This window comes from Festucalex cinctus, chromosome 3 (genome assembly GCF_051991245.1).
Source record: "Festucalex cinctus isolate MCC-2025b chromosome 3, RoL_Fcin_1.0, whole genome shotgun sequence".
Classification (NCBI taxonomy): Eukaryota; Metazoa; Chordata; class Actinopteri; order Syngnathiformes; family Syngnathidae; genus Festucalex; species Festucalex cinctus.
Genome location: NC_135413.1, coordinates 21,685,416 through 21,707,952, shown reverse-complemented (window position 1 = coordinate 21,707,952; position 22,537 = coordinate 21,685,416). Strand labels below are relative to the sequence as shown.

At 39.2% G+C, this 22,537-nt stretch overlaps 2 protein-coding genes across 3 annotated transcripts in view; both read left to right on the top strand.

The window, feature by feature from the left end:
* The window catches only part of btbd11b (BTB (POZ) domain containing 11b), a 90,884-nt gene extending 81,485 nt beyond the window's left edge, over positions 1-9,399 (top strand). Inside the window, exons 7-17 of one of the 2 annotated variants that reach the window (XM_077516635.1) lie at positions 413-514; positions 2,500-2,593; positions 2,797-2,932; positions 3,526-3,746; positions 3,858-4,036; positions 6,249-6,354; positions 6,622-6,724; positions 6,864-6,945; positions 7,039-7,107; positions 7,309-7,422; positions 8,288-9,399. In XM_077516635.1, the coding sequence (XP_077372761.1) occupies positions 413-514; positions 2,500-2,593; positions 2,797-2,932; positions 3,526-3,746; positions 3,858-4,036; positions 6,249-6,354; positions 6,622-6,724; positions 6,864-6,945; positions 7,039-7,107; positions 7,309-7,422; positions 8,288-8,497 (1,416 nt within the window). In that variant the 3' untranslated portion in view covers positions 8,498-9,399. The remainder of the gene's footprint in view (positions 1-412; positions 515-2,499; positions 2,594-2,796; positions 2,933-3,525; positions 3,747-3,857; positions 4,037-6,248; positions 6,355-6,621; positions 6,725-6,863; positions 6,946-7,038; positions 7,108-7,308; positions 7,423-8,287) is intronic. The other variant, XM_077516636.1, reaches the window with a different exon arrangement.
* A 1,578-nt stretch (positions 9,400-10,977) lies between these two features.
* Positions 10,978-21,784, top strand: mlc1 (modulator of VRAC current 1). Its single transcript, XM_077516681.1, has 12 exons — positions 10,978-11,346; positions 14,279-14,547; positions 15,722-15,811; positions 15,926-15,979; positions 16,439-16,540; positions 16,648-16,749; positions 16,848-16,919; positions 16,995-17,111; positions 19,840-19,896; positions 20,548-20,670; positions 20,771-20,935; positions 21,172-21,784. The coding sequence occupies exons 2-12, from the start codon at positions 14,290-14,292 to the stop codon at positions 21,247-21,249; spliced, it is 1,218 nt and encodes a 405-aa protein (XP_077372807.1). The 5' UTR covers positions 10,978-11,346; positions 14,279-14,289; the 3' UTR covers positions 21,250-21,784.
* The last annotated feature ends 753 nt before the right edge of the window (positions 21,785-22,537 follow it).

The window sequence follows — 22,537 nt, the reverse complement described above, 5'->3', positions numbered from 1 at the left end:
GTTCTTTTTTTTTTTTTTATCTGACCAGGCAATCACAGCTGCGGAAAATGTGTTCATAGGCATCAAGCATCTCAGTTTGATTTGTTGCATTTTCCCATACTCGAGAGATAACCCTGAGATAGGTCAAAGCCTTGTCAGAGAATCCACAGTGGAGGGAGGAAAGATCAGAGAAAAGCCATTAGGATGCGACCTAACTAGACAGATCAATTTATTGTGTTCATTAGAAGGTCAACATGCTGGCAGGTGATTACACACAAAACGCTTTCTGTCCTCCCTGTAGTAGCTTGTCTTGTGCTTGCTTGGCCACGTTGTCGTTTTTAATGGCTTCATGTCTCTCTCCTTCATCTCCCTTTCACGTCCCACCCCCCCCCCCCATCCCCTCCTTCAACTACCACCTATGTCCATTCCCCAGGTGCCAAACTCAGTGCACAAGCACCACTCAGTCTTCCCCGAAACGCGCCAGGCGACGCCCCTCACTTTTGCCGTGTCACACGGACATGTGCCTGTGGTGCAGGTAGTGATGTCATCTCTCATCTGTTCACTCTCTCTGTGCTTCAGCTCATGGTTGCTCATCATGTTCATATCAGTCAATGGTCATCTTCTGTCTTTTGATTTCCATTTTGACATGATTTTGTTGCGGACAATTGGACGTCCATTTGACTTTTCCGGCAAATGGAACAGGGTCCATTAAGTAAATGGAAAGGTGAACCGCAGCGGACTAATTGTAATCGAACTCATTTAACTAATTCAGTCTGCCCTCTAAATAATGTGCACACTGGGATTTGATGTAATTTAATTTGAACGGGAAATGATTTAAACATGTGCCCGGGCGTTTTGATCTTGCTTTGAATAAATAGCATTAAAAATTAAAAGGAGCGCTACAACACGAAAATGATTTCCCAAGCTTTTCGACTGTAAAACGTTTTGTGTTTAATGATAGCAGCACATGGTGAGATGTAAGATAGTTATGCGCTATCAGACATCAAAATAGATGTGTATGCATTGTAAATGCTGCCTTATGTACAGATTTGGATTTGAGGTGGTTTTCAAGGTTATTTTAGTTAACTAAAAGTAACAAAAAAAAACTACAACTAAAATTAAAAAAAATGTTAATGAAATAAAATAAATACGAACATGCTACAAAAAAAAAGGAAAAACTACATTTCATGTTGGCAAAACCCAACTAAAACTAACTAGAATTATAGCAAAAATTATTTGGTTATTAATGTAATGCATGAATGAGCCTTTGGGGATGATTTTAAATGTGATTTTAAGTACGGTAGCTGTATTTTGATATTACCCGCCGGATTAAGGACGTTTGTAAGTGTGTTGCACAGAAGTGACATCATCGAGCAGCAGCCAGTAGAAAAGCACCTTCAGATGACGTCGCTCCCATGGGGGTTTTTAAATATTGCGCACAAGTAATACACATTTTTTTAAACTAATACTGAAACTAAAACTAAACAAATCAAGCATTTATTAACTCATTCAGAGCCAAAAATGTGTAAATATGTTTTTAATACTATGTCCTTCGCTACCAAAAACGTATTTATACTTATTATTTTTTATTTTTTTTTATTATTATTTTTTTTTTTAATACTAGAGCACACAGAAGGTTTTGATGCAGCTTCTGACCTGAAGAGGTGGCTTTAAGCAATGGTAGTTATTACAAAAAAGGCCAGCAGGTGGCAGCAGAGTATAAGAGACCAGCCAACAAACTGTTTTTGCAAGTGTTTGACAGGTTTGTGAATAAACAAACAAATGAATCTTAGCTATATTCTAATGCTAATTGCTGCAAAATGGAAACAGAGAAATATATACCCTTTTTCTTTTTTTTTTACTGATTTTTCTTTTAGTAGGTTCCATTTTTTTTATAGCAATAGAACACAATATTCTGTGGGCCTTGCAAAATCCAATTGCTTCAGTGAAAATAGCTGGGAGTGAATGAGTTAAATAAATAACTAAAACTAATACAAACAGAACTACCCTGAAAACTAATTAGAACTAACATTTAAAAACAAAACTCAAAACCAAATAAAAACTAACTAAAATGAAAATTCCAAAACTATAATAACGCTGATGGTGTTATGTAAAATAGTTTATTCACTTTCTGCAAGCAAGGTGCATGTGCAACCTCATATTTATTTTTATTTGTCTAACTCAGGGAAGCTGAATTTTGTTTTTAATGTGGACAAGGGCAGTTATTAATTATAAATTAATCTGCGGATGCTGAGTGCATCTCTTTGCTTTGGCTCACAGTCTGCCCGTTTTGTGCTCGGCTAAAGATAGTGAGTGGCAGCTGGCTTTAGTTCCATTCTTAATGAAACAAGAACAATTAATTCCACGGCAGCCTGTATTCTAAATTAGCAATCAAACATTCATTAACGTGTTAGAGAAGCTCAAAGTCACCGAGCTAAGTCTTCTTTTTTTTTTTTTTTCACCCCTCTCCATTTCCCTTCCCATCATGCCCTCCTGTGTCACCCCACCTGAACTCTGCAGCTGCTTCTGGATGCCAAAGCCAATGTGGAAGGCTCCCTGCAGGACGGCATGGAGAACTACACTGAGACCCCGCTGCAGCTGGCTGCTGCTGCAGGTACACGCGCACAACCCACATCCATCCAGCTGCTCCTCCCCAATCCATTTCCAACGGCTTCGCCTGAATGTCATCTTTGGCTGACTCATGCCTTTAAAGGCGAACGCGTCCTCCAAGATGACAGAGACTCTATAATCTGCTTCTTTTTTTTTTTTTTTTTTCATTCTGTTGAGCGTGTGCACATATTTGCTTTTCATGCACAGGCAACTTTGAGCTTGTGAGCCTGCTGCTGGAGAGGGGGGCCGACCCCATGTTGGGAACCGTGTCCCGCAATGGCATCTCCACTGCGCCGCAGGGGGATATGAACTCTTACAGCCTGGCGGCTGCACACGGGCACAGGTGATGTAACTTTACGGCGAAACCCAATTTAAATGTCCAACCGCTATTCCACACCCACTTAGGAGTCAGCAGCACACGCTCGCTCACTGTTGAGCCTTCTCTGTGTACACTATAAATTGCATATTGTACATTCTACAAACTCACTGAGTCAGCAGTTTAAAAGACCATAAAATTAACAAATGGAGGATGTTTGTTTTTGTCGGTCATTACGTGATTAACATTCTGTGACTTAAGTGCTGTTGTTTTAGGACATTTTGTTGTTCTCAACGTTAAAAACTTTTATCACATTTAAATGCTATGAGTTGTTGACTGTGTAAAAGAGGGATGAGTGTGTGCTGATTCCAGGTCAATACCAGCCCTTATTTCAAGGTATCACTAACAGCAGCTGATGCCAGTATTGTTTTACTATCCATACAGGTCTTTCTTTAAAATTATGTGTCGTTTTATGGGGGGAGATTTTATCACTATTGCCTTGTTTTTGTGCTACAGCGCGATAGATAGCCTATTTTTGATTTTATTGTCAAATAACAGAAGGTGTGCATTAATTGAGAAGTAAGGTCAGTAAAAGTTTTTTTGTTTTTGTTTTCTTCCAGAAATGTCTTTCGGAAGCTGTTGTCACACACAGAGAAAGGTAAAGGTGACGTCTTATCCCTGGAAGAGATTCTGGCAGAAGGATCAGAGCTGGAGGGAAGAAGTTCATCTGAGACGGACTTAATACGGACAGGGAAGGCCAAACTCAAAGCTTTAAAAGAAGCCATGTACCACAGTTCAGAACATGGACATGTAGACATCACCATAGACATACGGAGCCTCGGTTAGTTAGCTTATTAATAACAACAAAGTCTCAATTACTATTCTCTTTGTCATAATAGCCATTGTCCGGTTGTTTTTTTCTTGCATCATTACATCCATACGTCTCGTCCAGGAGTGCCATGGACTTTGCACACATGGCTGGAATCTCTGCGCACGAGTTTCTCCCAGCACCGCCGCCCACTGATCCAGGGCCTTCTCAAAGAATTTATTTGCATTGAGGAAGACGAGTACACTGAGGAGCTCATCACGCACGGCCTGCCTCTCATGTTCCAGATCCTCAGAGCCAGCAAGGTACGAGCTGTCGCGTCATGGAGCAATCACTCTTTATAGTCTTTGTCAAATGTATAGAATGACAGTGGACCCGCAGGACTCACATGGTTTGGCAGTTGAACAACTACAAACATGGTCCAAAATTGCAGCTAGAATCCAAAACCTGAAAAAAGGGGGGATTTGGGGCAAGTAGTGATTTCATTTGCTTCCCAGTCTGATTTTTTGGGTTTTTGTTTTTTAGATGCAAACCTTGACAAGGGTATCAATTGATGATAATAAGCCAATGAGGGAAACATCAGCTGTAGAAATTAAACCGCAATTTATTATACTGGAAGCATTACTTATCAAAATGGTAGTTTATTCCATGTTTTATTGGTTTTCAAGTTAACTATTAAAGGGGAACTGAGTCAACACAGCAGTTTTCTTTACAATGATATGTTGCTTGTCTAAACGTGGTCTTCTGAGTAATAGTTTGTTTGTGGAATATGAATTAAGCAGCAGAATCACCCATCTTTATCTATCTCATGGGGCGGCCATTTTGCCACTTTCTGTTGACTGAAAATAAGTTAACAGTTGCTCAGGGCTTACCTATTGGCCGATCACTCAACTCAACTTTATTTATATAGCGCTTTTAAACAGCCTGAGCTGTCACAAAGCGCTTTACATAAACACAAAAAACAAATACAACATAAAATAAAACATTAACACCAATACAATACAATCACAACAAATCAACATTCTTCCATCCCTACATACGCTTTGATGTTCAGCTTACGAACATCACATGACCAGACTCAGAAAACAAAACAGGTGAGCCGTGATCTGATAGTTATCGGATCCCTGCGCAACTGTGATGTAATTGTTAGTCGACGGCAAGTGGCAAAATGGCCGCCCCATGAGGTGGATGCAAACAGGTGGATTTTGCTGCTTAATTTATATTCCACAAACACAATATTCATCAGAATGCCATGTTTAGACCAGCGTGCACAAAAAGCATTTCACAATAATTAACAGCATTATTTTACAGTAATTTGTTGTAATTATGTTCCCATGTAATAACCCAATGAACACCTGAATAAACCATGGCGTTTCGTTGATTTTACAGCATTTAAAAGTTATTTTACAGTGAAATCCTGCCATCAAGAAACCCTGTTATATCATAACAAGGTCTGTAATATCACAGCAACACAGTAAAAAAAAAAAAAAAAAAAAGCAAGGATTTCACATTATTCAACTATATTGTGAACGTGTAGTATATTTATTCAAATATTTCCTGGTCACATGAAGTAACCGAACTCGGTACTGAACCTGAAGACGCCCAGGCACTTCCTCCAAAAGTATCAACACGATCAATTTTGTAGTTTCTTGCGTGATCAATGAAATATAAATCAACAAGAAAGCCTCTCCCGTTATAGCTTCTGAAAACTTAGATCAGTGAAAAAGGGGAGAAATATTGTCTTTTGGTCTCGTTTCAGTTGTGACATGAAATCCAAATTTATCATCAATGAATTCAAAATATAAATTTTAAATTGAAGAAAGTCATAGTGTGCTAAAAAGGTTGACATAAAAGTTTTTGGAAAAAAAACATAATTAGAACAACTACACAAGAGCAGCCGTGTGACATCATAGCTTTTGCTCGCTTGGAGTAACTGCAACCTGGCCCAAATGGAGGCATGGCTCAGTGATAGAGTGGTCATCTCATTGTTTTCTAAATCTTGTACTGTTTTCTAATGTTGAGAAACGTCAACTACTGAAATTGGTTCTTTCTGGTTGATTTTTCTAATGGGGAAGTGTTCAATTGAGCAAATTGACCCTGAAAAGGCCTCCTGGATTTGATTACGTTTGATATCGAAGGCTCCAGTTGTGCTGTCGTTTGACTCCATGTACAGTATAGACAAACCTATTTATTCCTCGTGGATGTTACTAGCTGTTTGCTGGTGTCATGCCTCATTAAGAGCAAACAGCCTTACTGCACACAGGGGGGCTTGTAGTGAATTGCACTGTTCCTCCTTTCCCCTTCTGCTTTGGCAACTCAAAGACATAGAGGAGAGCTGGGACTAACTGTAATAGGGCCCACGCAGTTCCCGTTTTTCTCTTTTCACAGCGTTCCACGTTCCACTCTTGTCTTAGGAACTTTAGGTGTTAAACATATCTGATATATGTCCAACACAAATTTGTATGTGTGAAATGAAATCCATGTTTGCTCTATTGTGTATTCTTTGCCTTTCATCAGAATGAAGTGATCAGCCAACAACTGTCAGCCATCTTCACCCAGTGTTACGGGCCCTACCCTATCCCCAAACTGACAGAGATCAAACGCAAACAGTCATCACGCCTCGGTGAGAGCCTGTCATCGTGTTTTTAAGGAATATCTTTTTTCTGATGAATCCCGTTGCACTTGTAATGGAAAAATCAAAACAGGGTTTGAGCTGTGAAATTGCAAAATCTCCATAGAATTTGTTGGGTCAACTTTGAATGCTTAAAGAATGGAGAGAGGACAGAGCGCCATCTTGTGACCAGAAATAGGGAGTCAAGTGTAATTTCCTTGTAATTAAAAGTGCTGGCTATTTTCAAAACACAAAATGAGCATTACTTGTGTCTTTTAGATCCTCACTTTCTGAACAATAAAGAGATGTCAGATGTGACATTTTTGGTGGAGGGGAAGCCCTTTTATGCCCACAAAGTCCTGCTTTTCACAGCCTCCAACAGGTAACTTTCAACAAGAAATATCTATTTGTGTATGTTTATTATGTTCAGAACCAATAATGTCATTAGAGTCATGGCAATACAGATTGGACTTTTTTATTTCATATAAAATGATTTGCCATATCAATGTCTTTTTGTCAAGGTTCAAAACTCTTCTTGCAAATAGGCCTTGTGGTGAAAACACCTGCATTGAAATAAGCCATGTGAAATACCACATTTTTCAGGTAATTCCTGGACTCCAAACTGTATGTTTATTCATGCCCTTTGCTTGTGTTCATCATGTATATATTCATGATTTTGCTGTTCTTCCCTCTCAGCTTGTGATGCAGTACCTCTACTGTGGAGGAGCCGATGCTCTGCACATTCGGAACCCGGAGGTTATGGAGGTTAGCTCACTCTTCCCTTACAATGTATTATTGGGGACTTTTTGAGAAAATAAAATAGTCTACTGGTTGTAAATGTTAGTTATAGCGAGCATTGATTTTTCTTCAATCATGTCTAGATTTGTTTTTTAAATAAAAAAGAAAAAACATGAAAACTGCTGAAATACTTCCAGACCAACCTAACACATTCACTCTTTATTGCAGCTCTTGTCTGCGTCTAAATTCTTCCAGTTGGAGGCACTGCAGAGGCATTGTGAGATTATCTGCACAAAGAATATAAACACAGATACTTGCGTGGAGATCTACAACCACACCAAGGTACAAAAAACAAAACAATCTGTCATATTGATAAGAACTCTCAACACCAGCTAACAGCATTGGCCGCCCTCTTGTGGCCATTTTACAATCAGAAACTTGGAATTAGAAATTACAAGAATAGAAAATTGCCATAAATGTCATGCAATTTTAACTCCTTTGCTCCCAGAAACGTATAAATACGTTCTTTTTAAATTGCGTGTCCCAAAGACGTATTTATATGTTTTTTATGTTTTTGTTTTTTTTTAACTAGAGCATACAAAAGACTTTGATGCAGCCTCTCAACTGCAGAGAATGGGTGAACAAAATGGTAGTAATTACAAAAACGGCCAGCAGGTGGCAGCAGAGTATAAGAGCTCAACAAGGGCCATGATGAAAACAAGCTGTTTCCCCACAATTCTTAGCACATTTGTGAATAATGATGAAAATTAGCTATATTCTAATGCTAATTGCTGCAAAACGGAAACAGATAGATATTTACTCTTTTCCTGATGGAAGAAGAGACTATACTTTTTCTTTTGGTAGGTTCCATGTTTTATAGCAATAGAACACAATATTCTGTGGGTCTTGCCGAATCAGTCCAAATCCAGTAAATCGGCCGGTTGCTTCAGTCAAAATGGCTGGGAGTGAATGAGTTAATGAATAATCTTACATTGGGATTTAAAGGTTGCTCTTTAAAATTACCTGTCATTGATTTTTTGGAGGAAATTTTATGTATCAAAAATACCAGTGGTATCAATACTTGGTATTGGTATCAGTGACTCTCAAGAGTCCAAAAATAAAAAAACGTGTTATCGGAACATCCCTATTGATAAGATAAATGGACATTTGAATACAATTTCAACCTTTTACTTCCTTTTTCCCTCAGTTTCTAGATGCGCCAGACCTAGCATCCTACATCGAGGGCTACTTCCTTAAGAACATGGCCATGCTGATAGAGCTGGAGCCGTTTAAGCAGCTGCTGTACGATGTACCTCCGGATAGTCCCAGCTACAACATCCTGCAGAACTTGGAGAAAACTTTGGCCGTTCGCATCCAGTCCATCCACTTGTCCTCATCCAAGGGATCGGTCGTTTGAACTCCGAGAGACAATCACAGACTTGGAATACAAGGGTGCATCCGATTGGAGGATCTTTGCAATAAAAACATATAAATGTCTGGTCTGCCTTGTTGCATTTTCAGATAGTCAGTTCTGATGGAGGTTGTCTCCTAGTGACAGTCATTCAATAGCTATACTTTCCCACAATTTAACAAAACAATACTAGTTCTCATCTCATCACTGATGGAGCGTTTGTTCGATGTTGATCTACAGACACTGACAGGAAGGATGTGGCACCATCTTTGGAGATGTTTACAAGGCTTTTTGTAATCAAATATACCACTGATGATCCTTGCCAGGCTGCGTGTATGAGTTTCTGGTGTCTAATGTTGTGATTACTTGCTCACTCATCCATGGTGTGCTAAGTAATACGTTTGTATTGTCACTCCTGATGATTACTCTTTAAGGCCCCCCAAAAAAAATGGACCCGACAGAGTGGCATCCATCACGTTTTATGTGGAAATCAGAGCTTCACTCCTCACTATTCTGTAAATATTGTTGATAAAAGGAGATCTATCAATAATGTAAGTCACTGTATATATCCGCAGCTGTTTTCTCATGTGTCTCACTGTTGAATATTGCTGTTCAAGAGAAGCTATCTATGTGTAAATGTTGCATGTCAACGGGAGCGTGTCGGAAGATTAAGGCTGTCGCTTTGTCTAAGAGTGGTAATTGAATGAGAATTGATTTGTCATCATCAGCATGAGTCGCTAAATGTGTAAAACTCTTCACGGTGTTGTCATTCTTCGTGAGAGGCTCAAGGTGTGTTTAATCAAGAAATGGAGATGCTGTCAGCCGTGATAGGGAATTGTGATGCCACATGCGTGTATGTGTGCGTGTGACTTGTTATCTTTTCCTCCATAAAGAGTAATAATGTGCAACAGTCTACTGTTTTTTTTTTTTTTTTTTAAAGGGAAAATATACCACAAGGGGGCATCCTTTATTCTGTTTGATGTACAAATGTGTCTCACCTGCTGAAAGTTTACATCACATTTGAAGAGATCACGTTTTACAAAACGTGTAGTCTCAGTGCTCCTGACTACTGAATAGCCTTAAGAAAAATAAGAGCGCAAAATAGGAAGAGAAGACAGAGGTGAAAAAAGTTAAATTCTTATACTCAGGTTACTGAATGGAGTAAACACCACTATCGAGTAAATGTTGATTTCAATTCAAAGCAAACATTATTTTGTAATCACATTGACATCTATTGTATGTTGTGTCCGTATTTCTCATTTAAACATAAAAACATCTCAGATCTGCAGCTCATGTGTCTTTTTGTCACACCGTCCAACAAAGGAACTAAAACTTTAACAAAATGCCAACCAGCCAGTTTATCAGTCCTTTACTTGCTAGGTAGTGTGTCACGTGAGGTGTGGAATTTAGGACTCAAGCACAGACAAAAAAAATACATAAATGTTGGAAAACTGAGTCTTTATATATAAAGCGACAAAGGGGCTGGATTTAGATGGCCTTGAAGAAAACACTTGATGGAGAAATCTTGATTAGTAGGAACCTTGCACAGGCTTGATGCAGAACTCAAAAGTACAAAGTAACCAGAATGAGCATTGCTAAATGCACAACTCGTGGAAGAAACCTTGATGTGCAAGTTTGGGGGGTTGGGGGCATGCCAATAGCTTTGGCTGGAAAATTGAGAGGGAAAAAAAACGACTGAATTTGCCGAATCACACTTAATCTTTTCTTGCTGCCATCCAGCAAATCTTGCTGAGCTAAAATAACAAATTCATGCATCACACCGTGCAAACAAACATGTCCTCTACGGTCAGTGAGCATCAGAGAGGATGACATCATGTTTTGTGCTAGTGGACACGTACGTCAATGCTGCATGATTGTTGACTGACTGTCTTGTTTTCTCACCAGTCAATTATTCATTCAAGGATACGCACACCTATTAAGAGAAGTGGTGGGGGGAAAAAAAAAATCAAGTGGAGCTTACATAGAACAGGCCAACCTTTGTTCGGAAGGCACCCCCCACCTCCAAACCCCCCAAAAAGTGAAACATAGGTCAGGCAACTGCTGCAGTGAATGAAAGGCTGCCAAAATAAAAGCAAACATCTGAGTTGACTTATTTACTGCCTAAGTATGATTTGCGCACCACATGGATGACGGTTCTATTTTCCACTTCCACTCTCATGGTTGACATTTGCAGCGAGCGTGTCTGGCCCAGAAGCTGTGAGGGAAGGGGTGAAGGCCATTGTTAAGGTGTTGCTATGGTTACAGCAGCACCCATAGACAATGCTGCATTAAAGGCTGCATTGAATCCTGAGGTGTATGTATACTGTGCTGTGGCCGCTCAAGTTAGTCACGCAAAAGCATTTGCTTGAAGCTCAGAATCATTTTCACATTAAGGCTGCGCGTGGAAATTGTACTTCCACTTTGATTCGTGTCTCTTGTGTTGGAATTCCTGAGTTCATAACTTTCTGGGTTGGTCTGTTCTCGCTACTTAACAGAGACATCTTTTCAGTATGAGGTTCAGCGGGAGTAAATGAGAGAATAAAAAGGATGTTTGCCCTCGTAACTCTGCCCCCAGCATGAGCCCCCTCATACCACCCTTGTTGTCATGCACAGGCGCTCGCCCCTTTGGAACAAAAACTTGGCTGGCAGGACAACAGGCATGTGTTTTAGCTCCACACTTTGAAAAACTTTTTCAGTTGTGTGTCTTTCTGAGAATGGGAGCAAAGAGGAGGGGAAGTGGGTGGCAAAAGTGAGATATGGAGTGGAATAGGACCTGCAGACGAGAACCAGCTATCTGCTGATTTGATGTTCAGGATAAATCTGGTGGACATTCAACAGGGTATACGGAATAGCAGGTAAGGGCACTCTTTAAATCATCAGTTTATTTTGTGTGGTCCACAATTACTAACTCTAATTCTTTAGCCACCACTGGCTTGTTTGCATGACCTTTTCGCAGAAGTCATGTTGACTTGGTAAAACGGTAAATGGTAAGACAGGTACAGGTGTTAACTCTTCTTGGATTCCATTCCAGTTAAGTTTCAGGGGAGCTGCTTTGGGCAACTCGGCGTTCAAGTCTTTCATTCATTTATGTGAAGATTTACTTTAATCGTGAAACTGGTTAATTTCATCCTGCACTCTGAAGGAATGAGGGACATTTCATTGCATGCTATATTCTGTAACTAAGTTTCCAAAAACAAATTGTAGATTGAAAGAATGAATAATCTATTTCAAACACGAGTGGAAAGAGAAATGTGAAAGAACAGCTAAACAGACATAAAAGTCAAATTTAAAATAAAACAAGATTTTATATACATTATTTGAAAAAGATTTGGAAGAAATGACACTTATTTACTCTTGCTTGTAACCTAAATTATTATTTTTTAATAAATATAAATTGAATAATAATTGATACAAAATATCCACAAGTGTATAGATTATAGTATAGTATAGTATAGTATAGATTTGTAAGAAGACTTTTTTTTTTTTTTAAACCAAATTACTATATAGGAGGTTCCGGTTGTAACACAATAACACAAACATTGCAGTGTTTTGTATTTGTTCATCGTTTCAGCTCAACACTCGGTCTGTTCCACAGTCTCACTCCATCATTTGTTATGCATTTTTTATTGTTATTTATATAATTTTTGGTGTGCTTCTGCATAAAATATTCCATATCTTTTTATGCCCCCCTTCATTTTTGTAAAATATTCCCAACTGAAAATTACTTGGTAAAAAATTATCCCTGACTTTGTAAATTAGTTACGCTGTTTGAAATTCCACAATATCATTCATTTTTAATATTTTAGGCTTTAAAAATAGCTGATTAGTGTGTTCTAGGTAACCTACATTATGGACCATTCTTTGATTTGCTTCAATTTGTATTTAATCACAACAATAAAAACAGCATGATAGAGAGAGGTAAAACCAAGGAAACAGTAAAGAGTGTGTAGCGATATTTTATACAAAATGTGTTTTTGCTTTGGCTATTACAGCGAGACTGTTAGAAATCAATCAGATTTTGTCATGTAATACCCAAATATTGTCATGTAATATTATCCCAAGGAATTTGATTTTGTGCATAAATATGAGTGCCTTAAAAAAAATGCAGTTGCTGAGAGCAGTTTGGGCACATTTCGAACTCTGATCTTACAAAGAAGATTCTTTTCACCAATAGTTAATTTCCATTGTCATCAGCAAATTACATGCTCTTTATATCACTAAATATCAGAGTTATAGTTCAGAAAGCCTGTTTATGTCATTTTTGAGTGGTGCCCCTTTTGTGACCTAGATAGATTTCTGAAATGAGCAGCACAAAAGTGAGTACGTGCTTGCGTTCATGTAAACTGTGCCAAATGTTCACTGCCCATGCCAAACTGCTTATTGTCCTGTAGATATTAACTGTTGTTTGGTGTTATTTGGCAGATTATGTGATTACAGTCTTCAATAATAAAGACAAAGCCAGCATTTTGGCATTTTTGAGTTTTTCAACTTTTGTATTCATTCTTTGTAACATGTGGAGGAACAATTGACAAACTGCTGGGGGATGGCTTTCCACTAGTAGTCGTAGCAAAGTGGTTGTTGAACATGAACAGCTCGCCCAAGCTGATCCTACAAGCGTTCAATTGGGTTGAGGTCAGGATGGTTGGCAGACCACACACAGATCATCGTTGAGGAGTTCTGTCCTAGAACGGGGAGGGCCGCGATTGTCACTGGTTGTAGAATGTCATCAAGCTGTCTATAAATTGTCTTGAGTGATACTAAGTTTTGTCTTCCAGTGATGGAGACATGCCCAGCATCATTATTTCACATCCAAAACTGGTTACACGATCAGTGCAGAATTTTTTCCATCTTCCATTTCGTGTTTATACACAATAGGTGGCGGGTGCCAAAATACTTCTGAGTAGCAGTGCAAGTGACTACCACTAACTTGACTGAAACCCACTATTAAAAACAGATACCCCAAAGTTTTTTTATTTTTATTTTATTTTTTTATTTTTTTTATTTTTTCGTGGAACCTGTGTGTGTGGACGACAAATTAAGTAGCTATCTTAACTAATTTTCTCCCTAAAACGTATAAAACCGTTCTATTTTAAATATTACCATGGTCCTAAAAACTACCAAAAATATTTATGTTTTGTTTTGTTTTTTTGTTTTGTTTTTTGTTTTTTTCCCATGCTAGAGCATACAGAAGGCTTTGACGCAGCCTCTGACCTGAAGAGGTCGCTTAAATCAATGGTAGTTATTACAAAAAATAACGGCCAACAGGTGGCAGCAGAGTATAAGAGATCAACCGGTGCCATGTTGCAATAGCTCTATGGGCTGATATTTGTGCCACCAGAAACTGAATCTGAATTATTTAGATTTGAATTTGAATCGCTAAAATTTAATCTGAAGTGTTTATGGTAGGATTAATGTATGTATATTTACAACAAAATTTTCTCTTTCAAGTATTTCAACAAATTTGTGAATAATGATGAAATTTAGCTATATTCTATACAAAAGATTTTTTTTCCCTGGCGAAAGAAGGGACTCTAATCTTTATTTTGCTAGTTTCCATGTTTTTATAGCAATAGAACTTGCAAAATCAGTCAAAAATCCATTAAAACAGCCCGGGGGTTGCTTCAGTTAAAATGGCTGGGAGTGAATGACTTAAATAACTGTACAGAAAAGATCACAAGACTGGCTCATTCCATGAAGTCCTTTCCCTTGCAGTTTTAAAGGAGACAGGCTAACGCCAAATTTGCCAAACACAAATTTCTGAACTCGTATATTTGCCATATCGACCAGCATTTGCAGTGATGCAGCGCGAGGAGGTGTCAGCGCGAGAGGAGTTCACCTACAGCCCCATGTCCACTCTGGAAAGAGGCAGCGGCTCGCTGGGAAGACGAGGCAGCAGGGGATCGGAGAGGAGATTGGACAGGGGGGAGCAGGATGTGACGGAGCGAGACAGCTACACTGTGGATGTGAGGGCCAGTGACCTGCAGCTGGCCCAGCCGGAGCCTCTCAAGCACCCCTGCTTCAGCTACAGGGCCTGGCTCTATAGTGTCCTCATAGGGGTAAGAGGAGGCACAGGATAGGATTCACTCTCTTCTGACCATTACACACAAGTTTTAAAAGATTTGGGATGGCCTCTTTAGATGAGAGACAATCACAGTCGGGAAAATTTGGGTGTGATGGTGATGAGAATCTTATTCTATGCTTCCTTGTTATCATACATACTGTTGTGTGAAGAAGTCATATACTTTAGATAGATAGATAGATAGATAGATAGATCTATTAGCTAGCTAGCTAAGCTAGCTAGCTAATAGATACATAGCTAGCTACAGCCATGTCCAAATTTTTGCAGTCATAAATTTAATAATAGTGCATATATTTGTGGAGATTGGGGTCAAGTTGTATTTTGTCATTTAAAAAATGTAAAGAATTTTACAAGTTATGTTAAAGATTAGATAACTCTTAATATGAAAAGAAAAATGGACTGAGCTGTCACCAATGCCTTGGAAATGCAATTATGCCATCTAGTGGCAGAAATTCGACCTCAACACAAATCAATATCACACTTTTTTTTACAGTACATCTTAATTTTAACTCAAGTTTATAAATTATGAAATTACTGCATCAATGATTAAAAGATGCACCCATATTTCTATTAGTTTAACATTTCTTCCACTTTTACGTTAAAAGTATGACAAATTGGGAAAAAAATATTGTATTGTTCATTTTATTGTAAATTTAGAACAGATATAACATTTTAGATTATTTGTGAGTTAATTATTGAAATCACGCGATTAATTACAATAAAAAATTGTAATCGCCTGACACCCCTTGCCCTTACCCAAATGATAATTAAAATCATTTTTATTTCAATTTTTTTTAATTTACTGAAATAGTTGCACTTTAACATACTGACTGTGCTTATGATTTTAAAGAAAAAGAAAGCTCGTATACGTCCCCCCCCCCCCCCCACACACACACACACACACACACACACTTGTGTTTCCTGTTTCCAGTATAGGCTAACCTTCAAACCTTCAATCAGGAAATATTCTTTAAATATACATTAATTCCTCCAAATATTCCAGTAACTCCCATACATTTTCAATGTAATGGTTGCATTCATAACAACTTATAACTTATTTGTGACAATGCTGAAAGTGCAATTAATACAATATTATCTGTTACCTTTTTTCATGCATATGCACCCCTCCCCCCCCGGGTGTGTGTGTATAGGGCAGTTTGCTCATCACCTCTGGGTTCTCTTTGTACCTGGGAAATCTCTTTCCTGTTGCCATGGACTACCTGCGCTGTGCTGCAGGCTCAGTAAGTGAAATCACATTCTTATTTGTTTATATTTTGACCTCAGTATAAACAACTGCTGAAAGGGGAAAATATGTATTATGCATTTATTTTGAACTGTGTGACCTTTCTTAACAGGGCTTACCAGCAGCAATTGCTAGCTTTGCCATTGCCAAGAACAGACATGTTGCAGTAAGTTATACAACTTTCCATCCAGATGTCTTATTGGGGTTAAGGCATATGTTTACATTAGAAAAATCTCAAGCTGCGCAACAAACAAAAATGTTACGTATACTTAAATCATTATGATATTGTATCAATATACTCCCAAATATACCTACTAAGTGTGAAAGCTGGGCCTAGTTGAACCAATGAATATTCTGTTGTATGAACAGGCAACAGGTGGATGTACATAGTCAATTGTGTATTCTGCCATCTAGTGGAAGAGCACTGAATTATTCTGTCACTCACTACATCCCTTGCAGGCTGTATGTAGAGGAACAAGTCAAGTGTAATTCATTAGTTGTAAATATATAGTCATTTCTGACAAATTAAGTGGAATTAAATACTTTCCTCTGAGAGTACTAATGTGCATTCAATCAAGCGGTACTTATATCACACTTTTATTGTATGTTTTCATATTTTTCATAGGTGTCAGATTTCCAGGTGGTATATGTGTCAACCTTTGCAGTGACGACCACGTGCCTGGTTTGGTTTGGATGTAAACTTGTCCTCAACCCATCAGCTGTCAATGTAAAAATCATTTTCAGTGATACGAATATCTCTCATTGAAATATGACTCCGTTTTTTTTTGTTTTGTTTTTTCCATTTGCAATTTTATTTTGTATTCCACTCCCTAGATCAACTTTAACCTCATCTTGATGATTTTGCTGGAGGTGTTGATGGCTACTACTGTCATTCTGTCAGCTCGCTCTGGAGAGGACTGCTGCTGCCACAGAAAGGTGTGTGTGTGGGTGTGTGTGTGTGTATCCCCATCTGATGTCACCCTCCATAAAGATCACACACTTCTGACAATTTTATCTTTTCATCTTTCCACCAGTCCGAGACAAACCAACGACCTTTGATTACAAGCCCTGCAATATTCCCCACTCGTCTCCTCAAAGTATATTCTGTGAGTAGCTGCCAGCCAGGCTGACACTCTCTGGGTCCTCCGTGGCTCTTTGTGACTGAAACGCATCTGTAACAGGTGATTGAAGTCATCGTAGGAATCTCCGCTGTGTTTGGGGGGATCATTGCGCTCAACATGGATGCCTTGCTGCCCGGCCCATACTTGTCCGTCACTTTTTTCTGGATCCTTGTGGCTGTAAGCTCTGTCCGCTTTTTACAAGAAAACTGTCAACAGCGACTGTATGTTGTGGTAACAAATAGGTAGAGAGAAATTTTATCATTTTAAAATATAAACCAATATGGTACTAACATCAGATCAATTAATTGATCTGCACTAGTAGACATCTCACACAACTGAGAACACCCCTCACATTTTTTTGTAAATATTTTAGATCTTTTCATTGAACGCCAAAGAGTGACATTGCTAAAGAAGAATACATCACAGCAAATAAACAAATTGGATTGCAGTTCGTTTTGAGACGGTCTGAAATCACTTTTAACGGACGAGTGACCAGACCAATTTTCTTTTGTTCAGGAATGTGGGTGTGGCTTGCCAGGCTAGAATAACTGCACTCTATTTGTCACGGTTCGGTTTGGTGGGGTTGGGTTTTTGTTTGGTTTTTGGGTGTTTATGTTGTCTTTTGTCTGGTTTGTCTCCCCTTGTCTCGTCATAGTTAACCTCGTCCACCTGTGTGTGTCTCCCCTCTCCGTATGTGTTACCAATCAGTGCCCTCTGCCTATTGTGTTCCCCAGGTGTGTCTTGATAGTGTCTCATTAGTGTGGTGTATTTAGTCTGTACTGTGTTAGGTTGCTTTGTGGTATGGCCTGAGTTGTCACATTAGGTTCTGGCTTGGCTTGGCTTGGTTTGGCTTAGCTTAGCTTGACTTGTCATAGCCAAGTTTCCCCACGTCGTCGCAGTCAAGTTTCTCCATGTCCAAGCCAAGTGTGTCTCGCTCCACGTCCAAGCCAAGTGTGTCTCGCTCCACGTTCTAGCCAAGTCTCCCCTTGTCCAGCCAAGTCTTCCCCATGTTGTCAAGCCAAGTCTCTCCCACGTCTTGTCAAGCCAAGTCTCTCCCACGTCTTGTCAAGCCAAGTCGCTTCCACGTCTTGTCAAGCCAAGTCTCTGCTACGTCTTGTCAAGCCAAGTCTCTCCCACGTCTTGTCAAGCCAAGTCTCTCCCACGTCTTGTCAAACCAAGTCTCCCCCATGTCTTGTCAAGCCAAGTCACTTCCACGTCTTGTCAAGCCAAGTCTCTGCTACGTCTTGTCAAGCCAAGTCTCTCCCACGTCTTGTCAAGCCAAGTCTCTCCCACGTCTTGTCAAGCCAAGTCTCCCCCATGTCTTGTCAAGCCAAGTCTCTCCAACGTCTTGTCTTGTCAAGCCAAGTCTCTCCAATGTCTTGTCTTGTCAAGCCAAGTCTCTCCCACGTTTTGTCAAGCCAAGTCGCTCCCACGTCTTGTCAAGCCAAGTCTCTCCCACGTCTTGTCAAGCCAAGTCGCTTCCACGTCTTGTCAAGCCAAGTCTCTGCTACGTCTTGTCAAGCCAAGTCTCTCCCACGTCTTGTCAAGCCAAGTCGCTTCCACGTCTTGTCAAGGCAAGTCTCTGCTACGTCTTGTCAAGCCAAGTCTCTCCCACGTCTTGTCAAGCCAAGTCTCTCCAACGTCTTGTCTTGTCAAGCCAAGTCTCTCCCACGTCTTGTCAAGCCAAGTCGCTTCCACGTCTTGTCAAGCCAAGTCGCTTCCACGTCTTGTCAAGCCAAGTCGCTCCCACGTCTTGTCAAGCCAAGTCTCTCCCACGTCTTGTCAAGCCAAGTCTCTCCCACGTCTTGTCAAGCCAAGTCTCCCCCATGTCTTGTCAAGCCAAGTCTCTCCAATGTCTTGTCTTGTCAAGCCAAGTCTCTCCCACGTCTTGTCAAGCCAAGTCGCTTCCACGTCTTGTCAAGCCAAGTCTCTCTCATGTCTTGTCAAGCCAAGTCGCTTCCACGTCTTGTCAAGCCAAGTCTCTCCCACGTCTTGTCAAGCCAAGTCTCTCCCACGGTCTGGCAAGTGGCGCCCACGGTCTGGTCTCTGCACCTGGGTCCATCCACCACATCAATGCACCCCCCATCCTGACACTATTCCGGTTTTCGTTTACACTAAAATGAAAAAAAGTCACACAAATGCCGATGTTTACACACAAGGAGTAAAACACTTGTCCAGAGTTGCACAATAGGCACAGACTCAGCTTCACACATTTTGCAAAAACGTTACACGCAGGGATTTGCACACATTCTCATACCTTAGACACAGATAAGGATTGTGAGGTTAACATAGTCAACCTTATCATGTTTTTATTTATTGTAGTCTTTATTTTAGTCCAAGAAAACATAATTTTATTCGTCTAGTTTTAGTGAACAAAAACTGAGTATCTGCTCAAATTGGGTTGGACCCTATTTGTCGGTATTTGTACGGTAGATTGCACATGTGCCACCTCTACATGCTAAACTGACATTTATCCTACCTATCTAATCACATAATTGGAAACTTGTGTTTTCAATTATGGGTTGTGTTTGAAAGATGACAGCTGTGTTCATATTCTGCTGCCAGTGTTTAAAATTTTGCAACACACGCGTATCACCGTGTGAAAAGTGTTTAGGAAAGGTAAGTGTGAAATGTGTTTAAGGTTTATCAAAAAAAGAGTGGATGAGTTTTGAGAATTGGGTCTAAGCCTGAATTAATTTGAGAAATTATTCTCGGAAACTGAGAATTTGGTGCAGAGGTTGGGGTGTACGCAGTACAACTCTACATCACTGCCAAAACGCTTAAATTCCAGTATGTAATTCCATTGCTTCACATGCAAGAATGAATAGACAGAAGCTGAAGCTTACGTCAGTCTCTTGATTTCTTTGTCTCTAATTGTACATATTGGATGTGTTCATGTTTGCAGTGTTTTCCAAGTGCAATCGCCAGTCATGTTGTGTCAGAATACCCCAACAAATGCCTGGTGAGTACAATGTAACATTACAGTAGTAAGTCATAATCATGTTTCATGCACTTTAAGTCTACTTAAAGTGTGGCTGAAAAGCAAAAGTCTAGCAACCAGCACATCTTGATCTGATACACAATCTACTGGGCTTCAAGGGTACAATTCATCCATCCATCCATCCATCCATCCATCCATTCATTTTCTTGACCGCTAATTCCTCACAAGGGTCGCGGGGGGTGCTGGAGCCTATCTCAGCTGGCTTTGGGCAGTAGGCGGGGTACACCCTGGACTGGTTGCCAGCTAATCGCAAGGGTACAATTCAAGGGTACAAAAAAAATAATAAATAAATCTCATCTTGATGCATCTTTTTGGCACAGTCCTCCAATTAATACGACCACATAGGTCGTTTTGAAATGCGCCAAATTATGACCAAGTGATACATAATGTAGTTTAACAACCCCGTATTGGCCATGTAAATATTAAAAAAAAAATAGTAAACTGAACCTTAACGGGAGTTACTGGGACTCAAACCCGTGTTGTAAGGTCGGAAGAGGAGCGTCTATCTGACTTAGCTAACAGGCCAATAATTGTGGCTTAAATTAAAGTATGAATAATACACTTGAATATTTATTTTTCTTCAGATTTTGCTCTCTCTCTGGTGTCATTCAGGTGGAGATGCTGATTGCCATCAGCAGTGTGACGTCTCCTCTCCTCTTTTCAGCCTCCGGCTTCCTCTCTTGTAGTGTGATCAGCTTTATTGACATTTTTCTACATGACGTGCCTACAGCCAAGGTGATTTGTATAAAACTATTTGTGTCTAAAGCCACTTTAGAAGCACAAATCCCGACTAAGTACAAATAAGAAACACTTATTTCACATGGCCATGCCCCAGCAATCCTACGACATCTTGCTGCTGATTCTGCTGGTGTTACTGCTGGTGCAGGCCATTTTAAATTCTGCCACTGTGGTGCACTGTGCCTCCTACAAGAGTCAGCTCCGCTTAAGGGCATCACAACAGAGTGACGACAACATGGGAGCCTCCAGACAGTACTGTGGGGTATATACATTGAACACAAAATGTCCTTTCTTTCTTTCTTTCTTTCTTTCTTTCTTTCTTTCTTTCTTTCTTTCTTTCTTTCTTTCTTTCTTTCTTTCTTTCTTTCTTTCTTTCTTTCTTATGCCTCTCGCTTTTGCTTCTAATGTAAGATAAAATGTAGTTTATTCTTATTCACACCCCAGGTATTATTTGTTTTGCCATATTAAAGCATGTTTGTTTACACTTTATTCTCGCAGCAACCATCCAATGGAGTGCTACAGAACTTCAGCAAAGACAGAACCCGGAAGGCCGTGATGGTGCAAATCACTCAATGAACCACAATACATGAGAATAAAACTTTGGTGGTATGAAAGTGTAAAGTAAATAAAAAAAGGAATTTGTCATGTAAACAGAATTATGTTACTGTATATTGTAAGTAAGAACCATTGTGGCTAAGTGAAAGTTGATGTATTTTTAGTCACCAAGACTACATTGATTAAGCTCTTTGGTTCTACATTATGTCATCCATAATAGATTTAGATTTTTGTTTATTTCCAAATAAAGTACAACTCATTTATTTAACCTGCAGCATCTATTTTTGTGTGTGTGTGTGTGTGTGTGTTGGAACAACAGGGTTATGAAAATGATGATGTTGTATAGTATGTTTTCACTTTTCGTAAGGGCATGGTGTAAAGCACAATATTACTGTAGTTATTGTACTTTCTTTGTATTTGAGATCTTTAAATAAGTTTTTTTAATTCTTCAATATAAGGTAGAACGTATTTTTGCAGCCTACTGTAAACTGTGTCATTATAATTGTGTTTACATGCACAAATAAACAAACTGGGAATGTCCAAGTTTGGATGTACAGTATGTGTGTACCAGAATATTTTTGGTTTATGGTTTACTTATACTGTAGGTTGGACTGTTTTGCTGGAAGAATGTTGTATCGCCCTTGACCAGAATTTCAGTTCTACTATATTATTATTATTATTATTATTGTTATTATTATTATTATTATTATACGGAAAACGGGAAACAAACAGATTTCCGTTTTTTGTTTTGATGTATATGAACAAATAACGGGAAATGAGTCGTCTCCCGTTTTTGTTGAAAGTTTTAGTTGAAATAAAAATGAAAATGAAAAACTGGAAACGAGCCTTTATCTGATGTTCTATTATGTGTTTATTTAGCACAAATCGGGAAATGAAATGTGGCCGTAAACCGTTTTTCGCAAGCTGGTTTCTCCTTGACCCGGAAGACGTTCATCTTTTGCCGCGCGTCACTGCGGCTGCTGCAGTGGAAGTGGAAGCTTGCTGCCCCCTAGTGTCTACGACTCGTTTCCCGTTATTTGTTCATATACTGTACATCAAAACAAAAAACGGAAATCTGTTTGTTTCCCGTTTTCCGTATAATAATAATAATAATTATACTACTACTACTACTACTACTACTACTACTACTACTACTACTACTACTACTACTACTAATAATAATAATAATAATAATAATAATAATAATAATAATAATAATAAACAAAGGGTGTCTGTCTACGAAAATATATTTTCAAACACTGTACTATAATGTATAGCTGGTATAGAGAAACCTACCAAGAAATGGGTT